General features: G+C 44.9%; 2 protein-coding genes across 2 annotated transcripts in view; one reads left to right on the top strand and one right to left on the bottom strand.

Annotated features, from left to right (window-relative positions):
- The window catches only part of T265_10249 (hypothetical protein), a gene marked incomplete at both ends in the record, with an annotated part of 95257 nt that overhangs the window by 23912 nt on the left and 55293 nt on the right, over positions 1-16052 (top strand). The window contains 4 exons of the mRNA XM_009176565.1: positions 3103-3367; positions 5580-5681; positions 5762-6107; positions 6967-7268. Of these exons, the coding sequence (XP_009174829.1) occupies positions 3122-3367; positions 5580-5681; positions 5762-6107; positions 6967-7268 (996 nt within the window). The remainder of the gene's footprint in view (positions 1-3102; positions 3368-5579; positions 5682-5761; positions 6108-6966; positions 7269-16052) is intronic.
- T265_10250 (hypothetical protein) lies at positions 15329-15580 on the bottom strand (the record flags this gene model as incomplete). Its single annotated transcript, XM_009176567.1, has 1 exon — positions 15329-15580. One exon carries the CDS (start codon positions 15578-15580, stop codon positions 15329-15331), a length of 252 nt encoding a protein of 83 aa, XP_009174831.1.

Below are 16052 nucleotides of genomic sequence, written 5' to 3'. Positions count from 1 at the left end.
GGGGGAAGGCAGCATCGCTGCTTCCATAAATATGAACATGCTGGTCGCCTGGGGGAAACACCTTACTGCCTTCGCACTCCTGTCGCAGAGGACAGTATGACTTTACCCCCAGACCGCCTCGTAGCACGATTACTCGTAGTACGGGTTCTCGCTGCTCTTGATCTGGCTGCTCCCCTTTGGCCTTCCTGGCATTGTTACACCTTGTGGAACGAAGTTCCAGCCAGTGTAGCCCGCGGGATCATTGCAGCACTGAAGCCCGACCACCAGGTCAAGGTGGTAGCTTTAGGTCGGGGGCCTTGTAATTTGGTCGGAAACATTGCGTGAAATTGCAGCTACTGAATGTCATTGGCGTTTGTGCCGTCAGTTTCTTTCCACATTGTCTGATTGAACGTTTATAGGTATAAGCACCTTTGAATGCTTGCTTTAGGTCAGTGCCAGGTCACCCGTCAGTTTCTTTCCACATTGTCTGATTGAACGTTTATAGGTATAAGCACCTTTGAATGCTTGCTTCAGTGCCGTGCCAGGTCACCTCCCTCACCTACTCTTTTGTCTTATTTTCACTCCAATGCATTGAATATAATTGGACGAACTTTATGGTTGTGCAGCAGATAAACATTATTTTCAGCACTGATGTTGCTGTCTCTAATAATGATTCCCTTACTATGGATTACCTGAGTCCATAAGTTTGTTTGAAAACAGCAACAGGGCCAGGCACTTGAGATTATTCGACCAAGCAGACTGCTCAGTCCTTACATTGGGTATGCATCCACACTAGTTATAGCACGGTGGCTCGCCTCCGTAATATTCGATTCTGTCTAAGGGCAGGATTTATATTTCTCCTGGGCACGTCTCCGGAAACCTCGAAGAACTTTCGCGACGTTTTTCCTTTTAAGATGCTTTTGGTGGTTTCATCCTGGGACGCTTTTGTCCAAAAGCGTGTTTCAAGTATTAAGGACTATTCTGTTCTATTTGTTGTATTATTTCGATCACCTTCTAGTGGGTGACACCAACTCAACAAGTGTCGCGGGTTCTGATTGTTCACTGTCGGCTGCGAGATATTTGTGCATTACAACTTTCTTAACTATGGAATTTTGTGAGGGTCGATTTGCGTGACACCCCAAGTGTTTTTGTCATTTTGGGATTAGACTGTACGCAGCCAGTAACAATCGACAAGGTGGCAAACGATATGTACAAGGTTACCAAACAAAATCCCGATTGTAGTTGGTGGACACAGTTTACTACATCCAACTAAATCCCCTGGATTGTCCCAACACCCTCGCCTTTTGTGCTCACTTATGTGCTGGAACACTAGTCTTTCCACGGCTGCCGAAGTATTGTATTGAGGTGGGGTCATCCTTTCATGGAAATAATTATTTGTAGGCATAGATGGGAACTGAGTACCAAACGAGGACCCAAGAGGGACGGGCTGTCCCACGGGAGTACCGCAGTTCCATCAGTCACCAATATTATTTCCCTGATCCATACCTCTACGCACTGCAGTAACCTGGCCTCGGGGCTAGCAGAAGACATCAAGGAGCTTTTCGCATTTGACCATCTCTCTATAACTGATTCTGGTGATGATGACGATGATGACTATCACCCTCACGACACCCATACAAACACATTTTCAACCGAGCCCTAGCTCTATACAGATCCCATGCTTATTGAGGTTTGCCAGTTCTTCATACATTCGTTTCCCGTGCCAGTTTATTGTGTATGTCGTTAAAAAGTGCAGACCTCGAACACGAATAAATTTTATCTCGATTTGTTGAGGTTTTTAGCTAGGCGTTAATGCTTTTTCTCGCAGCCCAGCTGTCATCCCTCATCTAACAAGGCTGTATATATCTCTTCAGTTGGTATTACTAATCGCAGGTCCTGCTTTTATACCGTTTTCCATTCTCTTGTGTGTCTTACTGCAAATTACGCATTCAACAACATAATAACGAACGTTCAACTGTAACATCCTTTCGGTGCCTATCTGCTATGCCACTTAAAGGAGGCTCGCTGGCGAGATGACTCAGTGGTTAGGGCGCGAATTTACTGATCGGAGGACCTGTGGTTCGAGCCCGACCCCGGCATCTCAACTACTCCTGTCTAGGCTTGAATAACGTGGCAATATTCCAGCCCTCATGCTTCCTTTGGGTGGCATGGTAGCTAGGCACCGAAAGAGGGTTACAGCTGAACGATTATCATTTATTATAAAAGGAGCTCGATGGCCGAGATCTCGCCAGATTCCCCAAGATGCTGAAACTAGGTTCGAAACGCGGAGCTTCCAGTATGTTGTCGCCCTAACCACTGAACTACCTTGAGCGCCTTCTGAGTATTTACATCATCCTCTTAATTTTTTTAAAAATCGTCATAGAATTAGAAGTTGACGTATCGGCGCCTCGCGCAATGAACACCCTTTTCTTCCTTTGATGAATCATTCTTAGGGTCCTCCTTTGTGACAGTTGTCACATCTTTCTGTTGATGAAAAAGACGATACAGTTTCAGAAGAGCTTGGTAAACAATCAGTACTTTTTATGTGGGAAACGTTTTGCTTTTGACACAAAAGCTTCATCAGGCCAAGACGACAGTCTTGAAAACGCTGTATTGCCTGTCTGTGTAGCTTGACCAGTATCTCCAGAACAGCACTCATCCTTAGGTGAGCATTGCCTATATGCTCACTTTTCGCTATTTTCCTCATTGCCTGATTAGTCGGCTAGTGAGGAATGTCCTCTAATTTGAGCTCCTGAATGCACTTCCTTGTTCTCCTCACAACTTGTATCTACTATTCAACCAGTCCTCCCTGGATCAGCTGGCCTCATACTATTTAGTCATCTTTGTTCATCGAAACTTAGTGCCGGAACTTCCACTCTGTAAGTGCATGTAATTTTTTTATGCTTCTTGTAAGCTGAGCTGCTTGATCGCCATACTTCCGTCATTTTCATTCCCGCGCAAATTAGTTGCTGGTCGTCGGTTGCGGTCAATGATGCTAAGGCTAGGCCTCCATCCATCTCGGTTGAAAAGCCCACCCTCTTGCATAGTCTGTTTTGTTACCTTACCACCCGTCGATGATCCCGATGCGGCTTGACGGCTCCATTGTGTTTCGTATTATTTTAGCTGAGCGACTGGTCACAAGATGTGTGACGTTATGCCCACAATAGCGGAGGATGGGAATTCCAGTCATGGCGATCGCGATTCAGAGGCCAGTGGGGAGGGTACCAATGTGGAGGATATGCTACTTAGTATTTTGGACGAGCGGGATCGGTTAATGGAAAATTTGCATGACGCTCAAGATCAGCTGATCTACACACAAAATCGACTGACGGAAATAGAACGGGAACGGGATGCATTGAACAGACAACTTTCGGAAAAATTGCCCGAAGTGAGTGGCAGTTTGTGTTCGACCCAGTTGTGCATGTATTCATCCATAGGTTTTGTTGCATCGTTCATCTGGTCTGGTTCCAGTCATTTTAGAAAGAATTATTTTGGTGATAACCAAACAGGAATTTTTGACAGTCAGGTGCTTCCTCCAATCATAAAACGTTTCAACGGTATGCTGATTCTCAGAATGTCTTCCGTTCTCTCTGACTTTTCGATTGTGCACTCGTCTAATTCTGATGTCTATCGGTCCTCGAACTCACATGGTTGCATGGTTGAGACGAGCTGGTGGTTGTTTTGCACACAAACAAACAAACAGTGAGATGTTATTGGCTTCCGTATTCAGCTGTTATATCGAACTACACCGATGTAACCGGCGTGTATGCCGGTTACCGCTGGTAACTTGATGAAGTGAGGTCGGAGAGTAAATAAGAGATGGTTCTAAAAACTATGTGGATGCTCAACTGGTAGCAGCAACTAGACACTCGAAACTGTGTATGCAGGTGTGCCACTCTCCCTCTCCCACTCATAAGCCCCACCTGTGACTAATCATTTTGATCTGTGCAAAATTCACAGTAATTTCCAGCACCGTTGTGGGCTTAAAATTCCGCATTTTGAGTGTTAAAGCAGATCGTTTTCAGACCCGAATGGCCGTATAAGGTCTATTTTGGGTAGACTAATGACCTGCATTACTAACGAATCGAGCTCAGATCACACCTGCATTGCGTTCTTTAGTCAGAAATGCTTAAACTTGTTTTGATCCATTGGCTTATGATCGTGGAGAGTCGTTTCTAGTACCACCGCATGACTAACCCACCAATGTGTTGGAGCTTGGAGGTCCGTGTGAAGAAAACAAGAAAGTTGTGGTCTGTCGGCCTCAAGTGTTCCAGCCGACTTCCTATTTCGGAGGTCAAGGCCAGATCACACCCTTATGAAGTACAGTCGTTTGGTCCATTTTAATCAGGAAGGTGATGGGCAGAGAAGTCAGATTTAACACCGCGACAAGGTTACTTGTTCGACTCTCTCTCCCTCTCTCTTATTAATTCGCCTTATCAGCCAACGGATCCTAGTGCTTGTGGATGGTCAATGTATCCAAGACAACTCACGCAAATGCAAATCCAGCTGGTTCTCTCGCCAGACCCAATCGCTACCACGAGACTGTAACACCCCTCACGCCTCAGTTCTCCGACTCTAGGTTTTATTTCGCTTTCATTGTTGCTAGCTTTTAAACTCTCAGTAGCTGCGTCCAGTCATCGCTGCACTGTCCACTAACATTCTGGTTTTGTGATTCAATTTTCCATGTAACAGTTGCTTCGATATCCACTTGACATTCTTCGAACCATTACGAGCAGCTGTGTAGGACTCAAGCTTATATCCCGCGCATCTGGCCTCCCTGCAACCTCTGTCTAACATTCGCAGTCCAGCTGATAAACTTTGTGGTTATGCGGAAACGATGTATCACTGCCAACGTTGCTGTCTCTGCTATATGATACCCAGTCTCCTCCTGTAGTACTATAGTACTATGGTTACGGTCACGTAACGTCTGCAAGTCCATCTTAGGGACAACAACGCAAGACTTGGACTGGTTCCATAAGTTTCTGGCTCAGACACATTTTGGTGCAGTTGGGGGAGAAAACTGACGCGATTTTCTTTTTCTTCTTAGTGGTAGATGCAATAAAACTATTCATAACCAACCTGAACGTGTACTAGATCGTGACTGAGGGAGAATGCTGTTCCAAATCGTTCAGTAGGGCGATTTCTCTTCCCCTGTTATTTTTGTGAAGTAAACGGCCAGTCCCCCTTCCTCACTTTTCCATGATACCATGATGATTTTGTATACACCTGCAAAGTAATTTTGTGTTGAGCTCATCGAGCAAGTGTATATTCGAGTTTCATATGCCATAAAGAGAGAAGGTAAAAGGGTGCTGTAATATGCAAATCAGTACTGACAGCCTTGTATTACTAACGCGCATTTACTCCGGTTGCTGCATCATTCGCTTCTCTTCCTTGTCAACATTAAATGCGTTTTGGTCATGCTTGTCCAGTCCTGCGACAAATCATTTCTCGGTTCCCGCTGAATTTCACTCCCAGTTGAACTTGTGGACAAGGCGTCCCAGGGGAAGTATAGCAGCACCTGATTAGCAGCTTTTTTGTAGTCTCTTTGCTTCTGCTTTACTTATATTACTTCTTCATTTATCGCCTTCGTTGATATCCAGGATCTTTCGTTACTTGCGAAAGAAGTTCATCGGCTTCGTGATCAACTTATGGAACGAGACGAAGAAATATCGGAGTTGAAGTCTGAGCGGAATAATACCAGGGTGAGTAAATACATCTGTTTTTTAATATTTAGAACAGTGGAAGAATGTGCGCTTACATTATTTCTTACCTTCGGTTTTAGTTGCTACTTGAACACCTTGAGTGCTTAGTTGCTCGTCACGAACGTTCTCTTCGAATGACGGTAGTCAAACGCCAAATCAATAGTCCCGGCGGCGTTAGCTCTGAGGTCGAGGTGCTGAAGGCATTGAAGTCGTTGTTCGAGCATCACAAGGCTCTGGATGAACGCGTTCGTGAGCGCCTCCGGGCTGCTCTGGATAGGGGTGCCCAATTGGAAGAGGAGGTTCGCTGTTCTGCAGCTGACCGGGCTGCCCTAAGGGAACAGCTTGCAGCCGCTTTGGCTGGAGTGGCAGCCGCCGCAGCGGCAGCTCAACAGCGACATGAACAAACAAGTGGGGGTGAGTTAGAAGGTATGTAGCTTTGATGCTTTGCGCTCCGCTAGTTTCCTCCCTCAATCTCCTCTAATCACTTTATTTAACTGAATTCAGTCGATCCTCACCCGCTGTTGCCGTCATCATCGGTGATGAATTTCACATTCGTATCTACATTCATATTCACCCTTCGTATGCGGTTAGAAATAAATGGATCGCTTTGGCTTTCTGGCGCTTTGCGATCTGCTTATCAAAACGTAACATTATGGTTTTAAGTTTGATATCCACGGTTTTTTTACCTCGATATGGATCACCGTGCATCCATCCGGCAAGAATTTGTCTTGCTTCTCTCATGTTTATCTGTTTAAACAAGCGTGATGGTTACAGGCAGTTGTTGCTAAACGATTAATATACAGCACTTTGGCTCATATGTGAGTGGTACACATTGCTTTCAATAATAGTGTGGTATGTGTCCTTTCGTCCAGGTAGGCATTACTGCAAACCCGTAAGACCCTTACGTGAGTTCGAGTTGCCCGCCTTTTCGTTTGTTTTGTCGTAGTTATTGTTGTGGAGCGCATTCAATCGCGCCCCAAACACGCTCATTCCCAGTATCCGTTAGCTCAGGACAAGTTCAACAACCCGAGTTAGAGCGAATCGGTGAAGCGAATGCACGTACATTCGTCCTATGCAGAGTGGGTTATTTTGCTCCCTAGCTATTTTTTAGCATGAACTAACAACATGCAGCTCCTTTGGAACGGATTCAGTTGACTGGTGACTGTCTTTTACCTTTACTCAAAAGCATTAAATCCGCAACTGCTCATGCCCACTTGTGAGCCATGTACATAGTTTCATTAGTAGCAAGTGAGCTGCCTCATCCTTGCGAAATGTACCTTTCCAGGTGTTCAACAACGCACCGGGAAAGACGAAGTTCTTGTCAACGGGGACAATACCAACACTGCCTCTCTTCCTCCCGGTGGTCCACCGATTTCTGTGAGGGACAGCAATGAGGATGGTAGTGGCAGTACCACTTCAGAAACAACCGGACAGAAATCGGCTGCGTCTTATGCTGCAGCAGCCGCAGCTGCCGCTGCTAGCGCGGTGGCTGCGGAACGTAAATTGGTCGAAGTAACTGCACGGTCTCACGATCTGGAAGCTTCGGTTGCAGGCCTGCAAAAAGAGGTGGCGCGATCGAACGAGCAGGTAAGTGCGTTGGCCGCTTTTCGAACTCGGTGTTTTCCACACTTAAGGGTGCTGTTTATATGAACTTTCAATTGTGTCGCTCACTACGGCGAAGTATTCACCAGTGCTTCGATCCGTTCTGATGCGCTCAGTCCACCAAAACCGTCTCCACATTCTTGAGTTTCGAATAGATTTTAGTACCTCATATAATCTCCGATGAAGCGGCGTGTCTCAGAGATGGTATGTAATAAGCGGGAAATTCAGCTGGATTCAATTGAGTCTACCTGATGAGCCCCAAGAAGAGCTGTTGGGAATTTCCAGCAACCTTACGAGTAGCGTATTTCGTCCATCTAATGTATTACGACGTCTTAAATATCGTACTGAATAAAACACGAAGCGGTCTGGTGCAGCACATTCCTTTGAGTAAGGACTTCATAAACGAGAGATTCAGCCAAGTTCCATGTGAGTATCCCTTCAAAACTAAATTCGTGTGCAAATGAGTGTTTGCCGAAATCTGTCCAATTTGAGTTCAAGTAGAACGTAAAGTTTACGGGAATTCCAGGTCTGCGCCTACCTGGTGAGCTCCAAGAAAGGCGAAACTGGTCGTAGCCATCGAAGAGTTTCCAGCAAACTTGCGAGTCATGTGTTACGTCTAGGAGAAAGGGTTCGTTCGGTACACTTTTGATCCTTACCAAGCAATTACCTGGTTACCCACGGGTAAGCCGGTTTACTCCAGAGGTGGCCAGGAACCTACATGATTTTCATCTCCATTGTCTCCATTCAGTAATCATATATTCTGATTGGGTTTCAAACTTTGTTGGAAATTTCACGGGGCTTAGCCAGCAGAATGTCTTTTGATGATACTTCCTTCTGGGGATGGTCCCCAGAGTACTGGGGAGTACTGTGTGAGAAAATAGTCTGGCAATATTTGTAGGATGCCAGCCAATCAGAATACGAAGCATTGCGAACCCCAGTAAGACCAATCAAACTACGTTTCAGCTAATCTCTAAGCAACTAGTCATTTTGCGGAAATTAACCCTTTAGAAACCACGTAAGCGCAAACAAAAGTAGAGGAACTACCCACGCGAACGCACACTGATGACGTTTCCTCTCATGATTGCGGAGCCTTTGCCATCAGTCCCCAAGGTCGACAAACGGTCCACAGCCACCAAATGGTCTCTCTGCAGTCTGCGCACAAACACACGATCACATTTTCGTTCGCTTGTTGGTTTTGCGGATTTCTAGGTTTTCTGTTAGTTTCTGNTTCTGAACCGCTGGACCACTCCATGAAGTAGCATCTTTTGTCGGTCCGTTGAATATCCGACTCCTGTTTCTCTCTGAGTATAGGCCATCTTATAGAGGCAGTTGTCGTAATCTACTTCTGGATTATGATGGGATGATTTTGTGAAACGTGGTTGTGGGGTCGCTGGTGAGTGGCAGTCCGGAAAGTCTGAGACCACTCCTAAGTGATTTGGCCATGCAAAACCAGGGTTGCAGTTATTGGTAGTAATCAGATTTCGGCCTCTTCAAAATATCGCAGTATTTTGAATTGTCGGACGACCACGATTTAATTGGGTCAGACTTCTTAAAAGTCATCTTGCTCATCTTACTATTCTACATTATCACAGATAATGAATTGATGATTTTTTATTATTCTATTCATCATACCCATGTTTCAAGCCAGGAAGCTTTAGCGATAAAATTTAATCACAAAATGAATTTTTGCATGCAGTATGACCCCAAACAACCGTCATTTGAGATTCTGTCGTGGTGCTCTTAGGCATGACTTCACGGGCCATACGTACCGTACACAAACAATACAACGTGTGGGACAGTGTCGCCTACGTGAAATCCGGTATGAAAATCTAAAGATATCAACTTGCGAAGTTCTAATTTCAACTATTCTCACGTGCATCCTGATAGCGAGGGTGGAGTTGGCTTCCCACATACGGAATACTCCAATGCTGCTCTCTGTGCCAGTTCAAATTGTTCTAAACTGCCATTTGATTCTGTGCTGCTCCACAGTTCATTGGTACAAGTTGGTTCCTGTAATACTTTGACGACGTTGGATAAAACTGCCGTCCACTGTCTATGATAGCTGAACAGCTGCTTAGGTTTTGGTGTCGTCGGTTTGGCATGTAGGACTACTCAGGTCATTGTTCGCCGAATCAGACACTTCGATACTAATAGCTCTTTACTGGACCAAATCTTTCACATACCTGGATACAGTTCGAACCTACAGTTGTAAACTTTTAAGCAAACTCACAAGTTGGAATAAAAGGCGCTTCGCGACTATATCGACTTGTTTATGGATGAACACGAACTGATGACTCTCAGAGGCAAACTTTATATGATGGAGCGCCTTTATAACACACCTTCCAGCAGTTCAATCGAGTTCTATGTAAAGAGAGTCTACTCTATTTCTTAAAAGCTTCAGGCAAGTTAAAACTGACCTCCAGACACGTTAGTCGATGTAGATCTGTTAATATCTGTGAGTCAGTGAAATCAACTTTGCGGAATGGCTTCTTGAGGATGAGATCATTCTAAGATCAATAGCTGGGTCCCTCATCAGCTACGGTCTGGTGTGCGATTCTCACAATCAGAGGCTAAGGTCCCCCTTTCCTGTGGTGACTTCTGTGGGGAGTTATTGTAGCAGGTTTTTTACACTTGAAAAAATGTGTCCCACACCATTTATGCTGTTAGAACGTGAGCTTTACACGAAACTCGGTCTGGACGCGGCTCAACTCCGTACCACACTCGTTCATCAAATTAACTGGGCGAACAAGATTCAGATCAAGTGTGTATATCCGTGTATGAACCGGATAACGGTAGACAGATTTTTGTGACCTGCCTTTCCTGGTTCATCATAGGATAAATTCCATTCGTACCGCCCATTAGTATCATTAGCCTTGCTATGCCGTGAATCAGCTAAGCTTCACTGTGTGCTTTTAGCGAAAGCGAGCAATAGGCAAGGATATTCCTGAGCTGATTATCGAAAACCTCAGCCTGTGATGCGTTTTGCCCTAATCGTTCTCTTCCGGTGGCCGTATGAAAAAGTCAAGTGAACGAGCTTCCTTCCGTACTTTACTAACTACTCAATGTCAGTCCCGGTCATTACGATACGAGGACATGCGGAAACTGGAAATACTCATTGACACGGAAGGGTCATACCTAATATGAGAGGGGTTGACCAATGTGGTAGCCTAACACCATTGTCATGATATATCAAAACAGGCTTTTGGACATCCACTAACCTTGGCTTCAATCATTGCGGAACATTCTCTGTAAACTAGACGATGAATCTGTGAAGTTCCTTATCCCGGACTCGTGTCCGGCTTGGCAGTTGGATACCTGGTCTTTTGCCGTCAAATCAGACGCCAACCACATTGCTCTCCAGTCCACCTATTGTACCTTGCGTTTGGAACGAAATAGGGCCATCCATTATGTAAATCTTATCCGCAGCGTGTCTAGCCTGGATAACAACAATAGTCTATTATGGAGTCAAAATAAGTAACTGAATTTTCGGGAATATATTCGGCTTCTGTCTTTGTACTAAACTCCAGATTTCAGCCGAAGGCGTTGTAATCACCAAGACTGATGTTTGACAATACACAGCACACACGTCTGGCTTCTGACACTCCAAATTCGATTGCCTAGTTCATTTTCACTAGCTGCTCAAAGGTCACACACAACGTGTTACCGAATCACTCCGAATACGGCCGCGAGTACAGTATTTGTCGATCTCAAAATGTTTTTGTAGACGTCTGTGCGATAATGTTTCTACTGAATTCCTGGAGAGCGTATTTTAATCCCATCATGCGCATCACTTGCAGTGACGCAAACCCGGAGATGCCGATGTACTTACCAGAACTTGCTGTTACAGGATGACACCAGTGATTTCACGATGATCCGAATGAGGTACTAGGCGTTACCTATTGCCAATTACCAGACATTGCTATTCATATGAAGGTCTGTCATGACAGCCCGAGTCACTAACCGTTTTGATGTGCTATCAATATGCAGAGTGGTATTGAAGACATTTTTGTTCATCCGTATCACAGGTTGTATGATAAAGCGTCACCCAATATCTCCGTAAACTGCAATTGACATGTGCTCTGTTCGTCTTTGGATTTAGTTTCCACTTCAAGCACACCAAGCGATACGCGTGTTTTGAAATTTGAAAATATTGGTTGTGTAAGAACACAACCGACTATATGTTGAGTGTTTAATACATTCGCTCTTTTGCTCTACTCACTAGGACAAAAAGTTTGTAACGAATCTTCTCAGGTATCTTTAAATGGGTGGGAAGTTAATGCTGGATATAATGTTTACCTGCTATCAACTCCCGCTAAATCCATACCAATCATTCACTCAGATTACTTCCGCTGAAGTGACCATTTCCAGCTAAATCAATGACTATTCTTTTTTTAGAAGTCCGGCGCAAGTTACGCATCGTTTATTTTGATGACAGAGTAGATTGACTGTTCGCTTTTAAAAAACCAACCTGAGTAGTTTTCCGTGTTCATATTGGTTCGCACAATTGGTATTAGGTCGAAGGAACGCTTGGGATCGCTTAAAATTGTGTGTATGTGCCCACTGGCAGGGTGATTCCAAAAATAAGTCAAGACAGCAACGGATCTGTTCATCCATCGTAGATGCAGCCCACGGTGCACTTCACGCGGCGCAGCGTGACTAACATTACTGCCAGGTGCAATTTCATGTCACGTGCCATCGGGTGCGCCCGCTAGTATGTTACGCCTGGGCAGTGATCAGAACACTTTAACTCGACGCCTTGTTCCCCCATCATTTATCAACAACTCCACACTACTCGCGCTTGATGTCACATTGTGAATATGCCGAATTTAGACCGAGCGTACCTAACGACCATAATCATATAGGTTTCGGCACCAGCCTTAACGCTGCTCATGATTGCTTATCACGCAAAATAGCGTAGTGCACCAACTGACCCATAGACACGGTTGTGGATTCATTTCGCATCATGCCAGACTTTCCAGGTAGAAGGTGATTCTTTTGAGTAGGTACTACCGTCCAACTTACAGGAGCCCTATGTGGTTCGCCACTTCAAGCCCCGGGGTTGATTTTCACGCTATCAGACGGCTAAAATAGTTCGTCGTAAATTGAAAAGATGATTAGCGAAGGAAACTTTTCACCCGTATTCCGACACCGTGAAATCCAAAACTTTCTGTTTGTCTTCTTACGTGGGTCTTCTGATGTCTGGATCCGCTCTTCCCTGTGATTTCACGCCCACGGGATAAGAAAGCGCATTGGGTCAATGGAAGGGTTTGTCAGCCTCGTGTAGCAAAACGAGACAGTTGTCTAGACGTAATACACTACAAGCGGGCCATCATAAACGAGAGATTAAGCTGGATTCAGCTAGTCTCCTGTCAAAACCAAATTCATGTGCAAATGAGAGTATTTGTCGGAACCCGCTGTGCTAACCCCCCAGTAATTAGGCATCTCCCGAACACCAACCTCACCGATAGACCGAATCCAGTTCGGATTGTTGTCGTCCGAAACAACTCTGTTCTTCGTCGCCTAGCGGCGAAAAGACTGGACCTTACCGTGTGTGACAGTAATGCGCACCTCAGCGATCCATTGAGATATACTGGGGGGGTCCCCGCGACACTCACAGTCTCTCATACGAGCTTGGTCAATGGTTAGTCTGATGAACACAGTCTCCTGGCCCTCCAGGTTGGGGGGATTTGGACATGTGTGGCGACGTGTTCTGTAAAAATGGTAATGTACTTGCATTTCCAGCCCAACACCAGTGCCTTGTGGTTAGGCTTTTGAGCCAAATGCTTTGGTTGAGGATCCTAATCGTCCTTCTGTCTGGGTATGGACGCCCTGACAGCATCCTAGCCCACGTACAACCGTGACACTTACAATTTCTATCCAGGTTGCCTGAGTGAATGTCTAGAGGTGCATGCACCTCGTAATGATTGAAGTAAACTAGCTCTAAGTCCCTTCCCTGTCCACCTTTATTCTTTTCTTCACAATTGGGCTATCAAATGAATCATGGTTGTACGGCAGTGAAGCACCGATGTTGAACACTGATGTCACGCTGTCGATGATGATGATGATGATGATGCCTAGTGGCTGAGACCACAACCAGCATACATCTAGACCTCTGATCCAGAAAGCTACTTCTATCATTAGCCTCACAGATATGGTGTTAATGGACAGAACTTTAACGTTTCCTTTCCTCCTCCAACCTCCCGTCGTGTCCGCTCACTCCCTTTGCTCATTATGGATCTCGGTTTGACAACCTGCCCCGACTTTGCGTCCACACCTCAGTCCTACGAACAATCGTAACATTCGTCCTCCTCCCCCATATGCGACCATGTCTCTTGGTTATTCTCGCACGCTTTGTTTACCGAGTTGTCCCTTTCTATTTAATATGATGACTGCATGTAGGATAATGGTATCGTAAAACCATAAAATCAAGACAGAATCAAGTCATTCACGTTTGCTTGATATACGTAAGTATAAGACCGAGTTAACAGAAACTCTATATTATGAATCTATTCACCAAGTTGAAAGTGTCATTAAGGGATACTGAGCTGCAATCCCAGTAGGATCTGACTTTCCCATTAACGGAACCAGCAACACATGAAGCATCCATTTGTTTCGCCAGTAGGTGGGCACATGAGACAGAAAGTCATCACAAAGTTAAACAGCACTCATTCGAATCCGATTGCGCATATATGGCCCACGGATTTGTGTAAGCAATAATGTTAAACAGTTCTCGATAGAATATACTGCACTCCATCCAGTAAGTAACATTTTTCTGAAAGCAAAATACACCGATACCTTGGATTGTTGCCCGGATGAACCCTGAGGCAGCCTTCGTGGGGCGAGCTTTGATACGCTCTAACCTACAACTAATGAGCGGCGTTTTAATTAACACAAAGCTCCGTCGGGTGTAAATTAACGAGTCGTGTGAGCAAACACAACATGCGTGGAGTTGTGTCCTCGCGGGGTCATCGCTCGATGCTTTTGCTTGATCGAGGTGTCATCTAGTACATGTGTGATTTGAAATTTCGGTCACTTCGTACATCATCTAGTGTGTGTAGTGATTGAATGCCTGTCCGGTTGAAACAGCTTCTGACCAGAGCGTCTGAAGAGCTTGGTTAAACGAGCTTTCTCTTTGTAACAACTCCGGATATCGAAGATGTTTTGATGGAGATGATAATAATCACTAGCTTTTTCTATGTGATACACATCTTCGCAGACCTCGTGCTTTGCTTGGGTTTCCGGATTTTGAACTCCCCAGATCGATTGAGACTCCCTGGTTTGTGTGGACGTTATGTGGAGTTGGAGTAAAACTCGTCGTGTACATCCTAAACTGAAAAACTATGAGACACTATGCAGGTGTAAGTTTTAGTTGTCAGTCTTCATTGTGCCGGCCAAGCCAAGAATAGAGGGGACTTTGAGTGTCCATCGATGGATTAGTGTATTATGATGTCGTTTCAGGAACACACGAACATGACCAATAATTAATTACTTTCGTACATCAAACATGAGGATGGCAGGAGCCTCTTGGGAACCAGAGGTATCTGCCTGTGATACCAGTTCGGAAGACAGCATATCTGGACAGCTTCTTGTAGCCTGAAAAGGCACCTCATATTTGATGTCGCGTAAACAGAACCCTCCTAATCTTCCGAGACTAATTCTAACGGGGTTGTTTTTACGAAACTTCATCCAATCACCCAGAGAGCAATGGGGTTCTTTGCTCCTCGTCAATGCCCTGCATGTCTGAAATGTTTTCTTGTCAGTTGTTTATCTCATAACGGGGGCCAGGATGTCGTCAAGTTTTGCATAGCTGTTCATAATGCCAAATAAGTGGTACCATTTCTTGTGAAATTAGAAGTCCCACGAAGAGATCCACTTAGACCGTGCGGACAAAAGACGCCAATATAAGAAATGCCCTGGAGTCCCGCTGGAAGCTCGTTCAATTCGTTGTTACTGATATGGAACATCTGCACATCTAAGGTGAATGGCCGATTAGTTTTGACCATCATCTTACCCGCGTACTCACAGTCTTTATTAAAAATCTGCGTTCAGCGCTCCTCTGTATGCTCCGTCAGAACGGCGCAGCCGTTATTTTTATTTTTGTCATCTGCTGTGAGTAAGTTTTTGTAGCCAGTCGCCTTCAGCCATTTATCTGATCCGAGAACAGTGATTCTCGTTGTCGTCTTACAATTGTTAATCCACCAGCTCACGGCTGCATCGCCCTTGTTTAAGTCATTTCTCGTCATTTCCGCTGTATCCCCGGATGGGTTATCACCTAACACCATGCCATTTTCTGCCATTTGGCCTGAATAAGTAACATACAACCCACAAATGGACTGTGTGAGGTGCATAACTTGTGTTAAGTATATTTTTTTCCTAATTGCAGCGAACTGACAGTCTCCCTTGGGATTACATATGAGAGCGAGAAATATGTTTAGCTGAATACGTCATCTCGCCTTTAGGAAAGTAAGGTGTGTATCTTGACATACTTGCGTAGACGTTTTAATTCCAGCGGTTTTCTTTCCTGCTCGATACCATTGCCATCACCGAGTGTCTTAGAGCATAGTATTGTTTCACTTTCCCCGCATTATCCACTCTTTTAACGATCCCAGCGACCGCCGGAGAAAAATTTCGCTGTACTGTATGGATGGTGGTTGTTATATCCTGTAGCTCAACGAGTAACATCTAACTATGCTCAGCTAACAGTGACCAAAGATATAATTCACCGTTGGATTGCTACACGTAGCGTTCTCCTACTTTGTGTACTGAATC

Source organism: Opisthorchis viverrini, assembly GCF_000715545.1.
Source record: "Opisthorchis viverrini unplaced genomic scaffold opera_v5_348, whole genome shotgun sequence".
Lineage (NCBI taxonomy): Eukaryota > Metazoa > Platyhelminthes > Trematoda > Opisthorchiida > Opisthorchiidae > Opisthorchis > Opisthorchis viverrini.
Note: the sequence above shows the minus strand (reverse complement) of the source record. Positions and strands in the feature narration are given on the sequence as shown.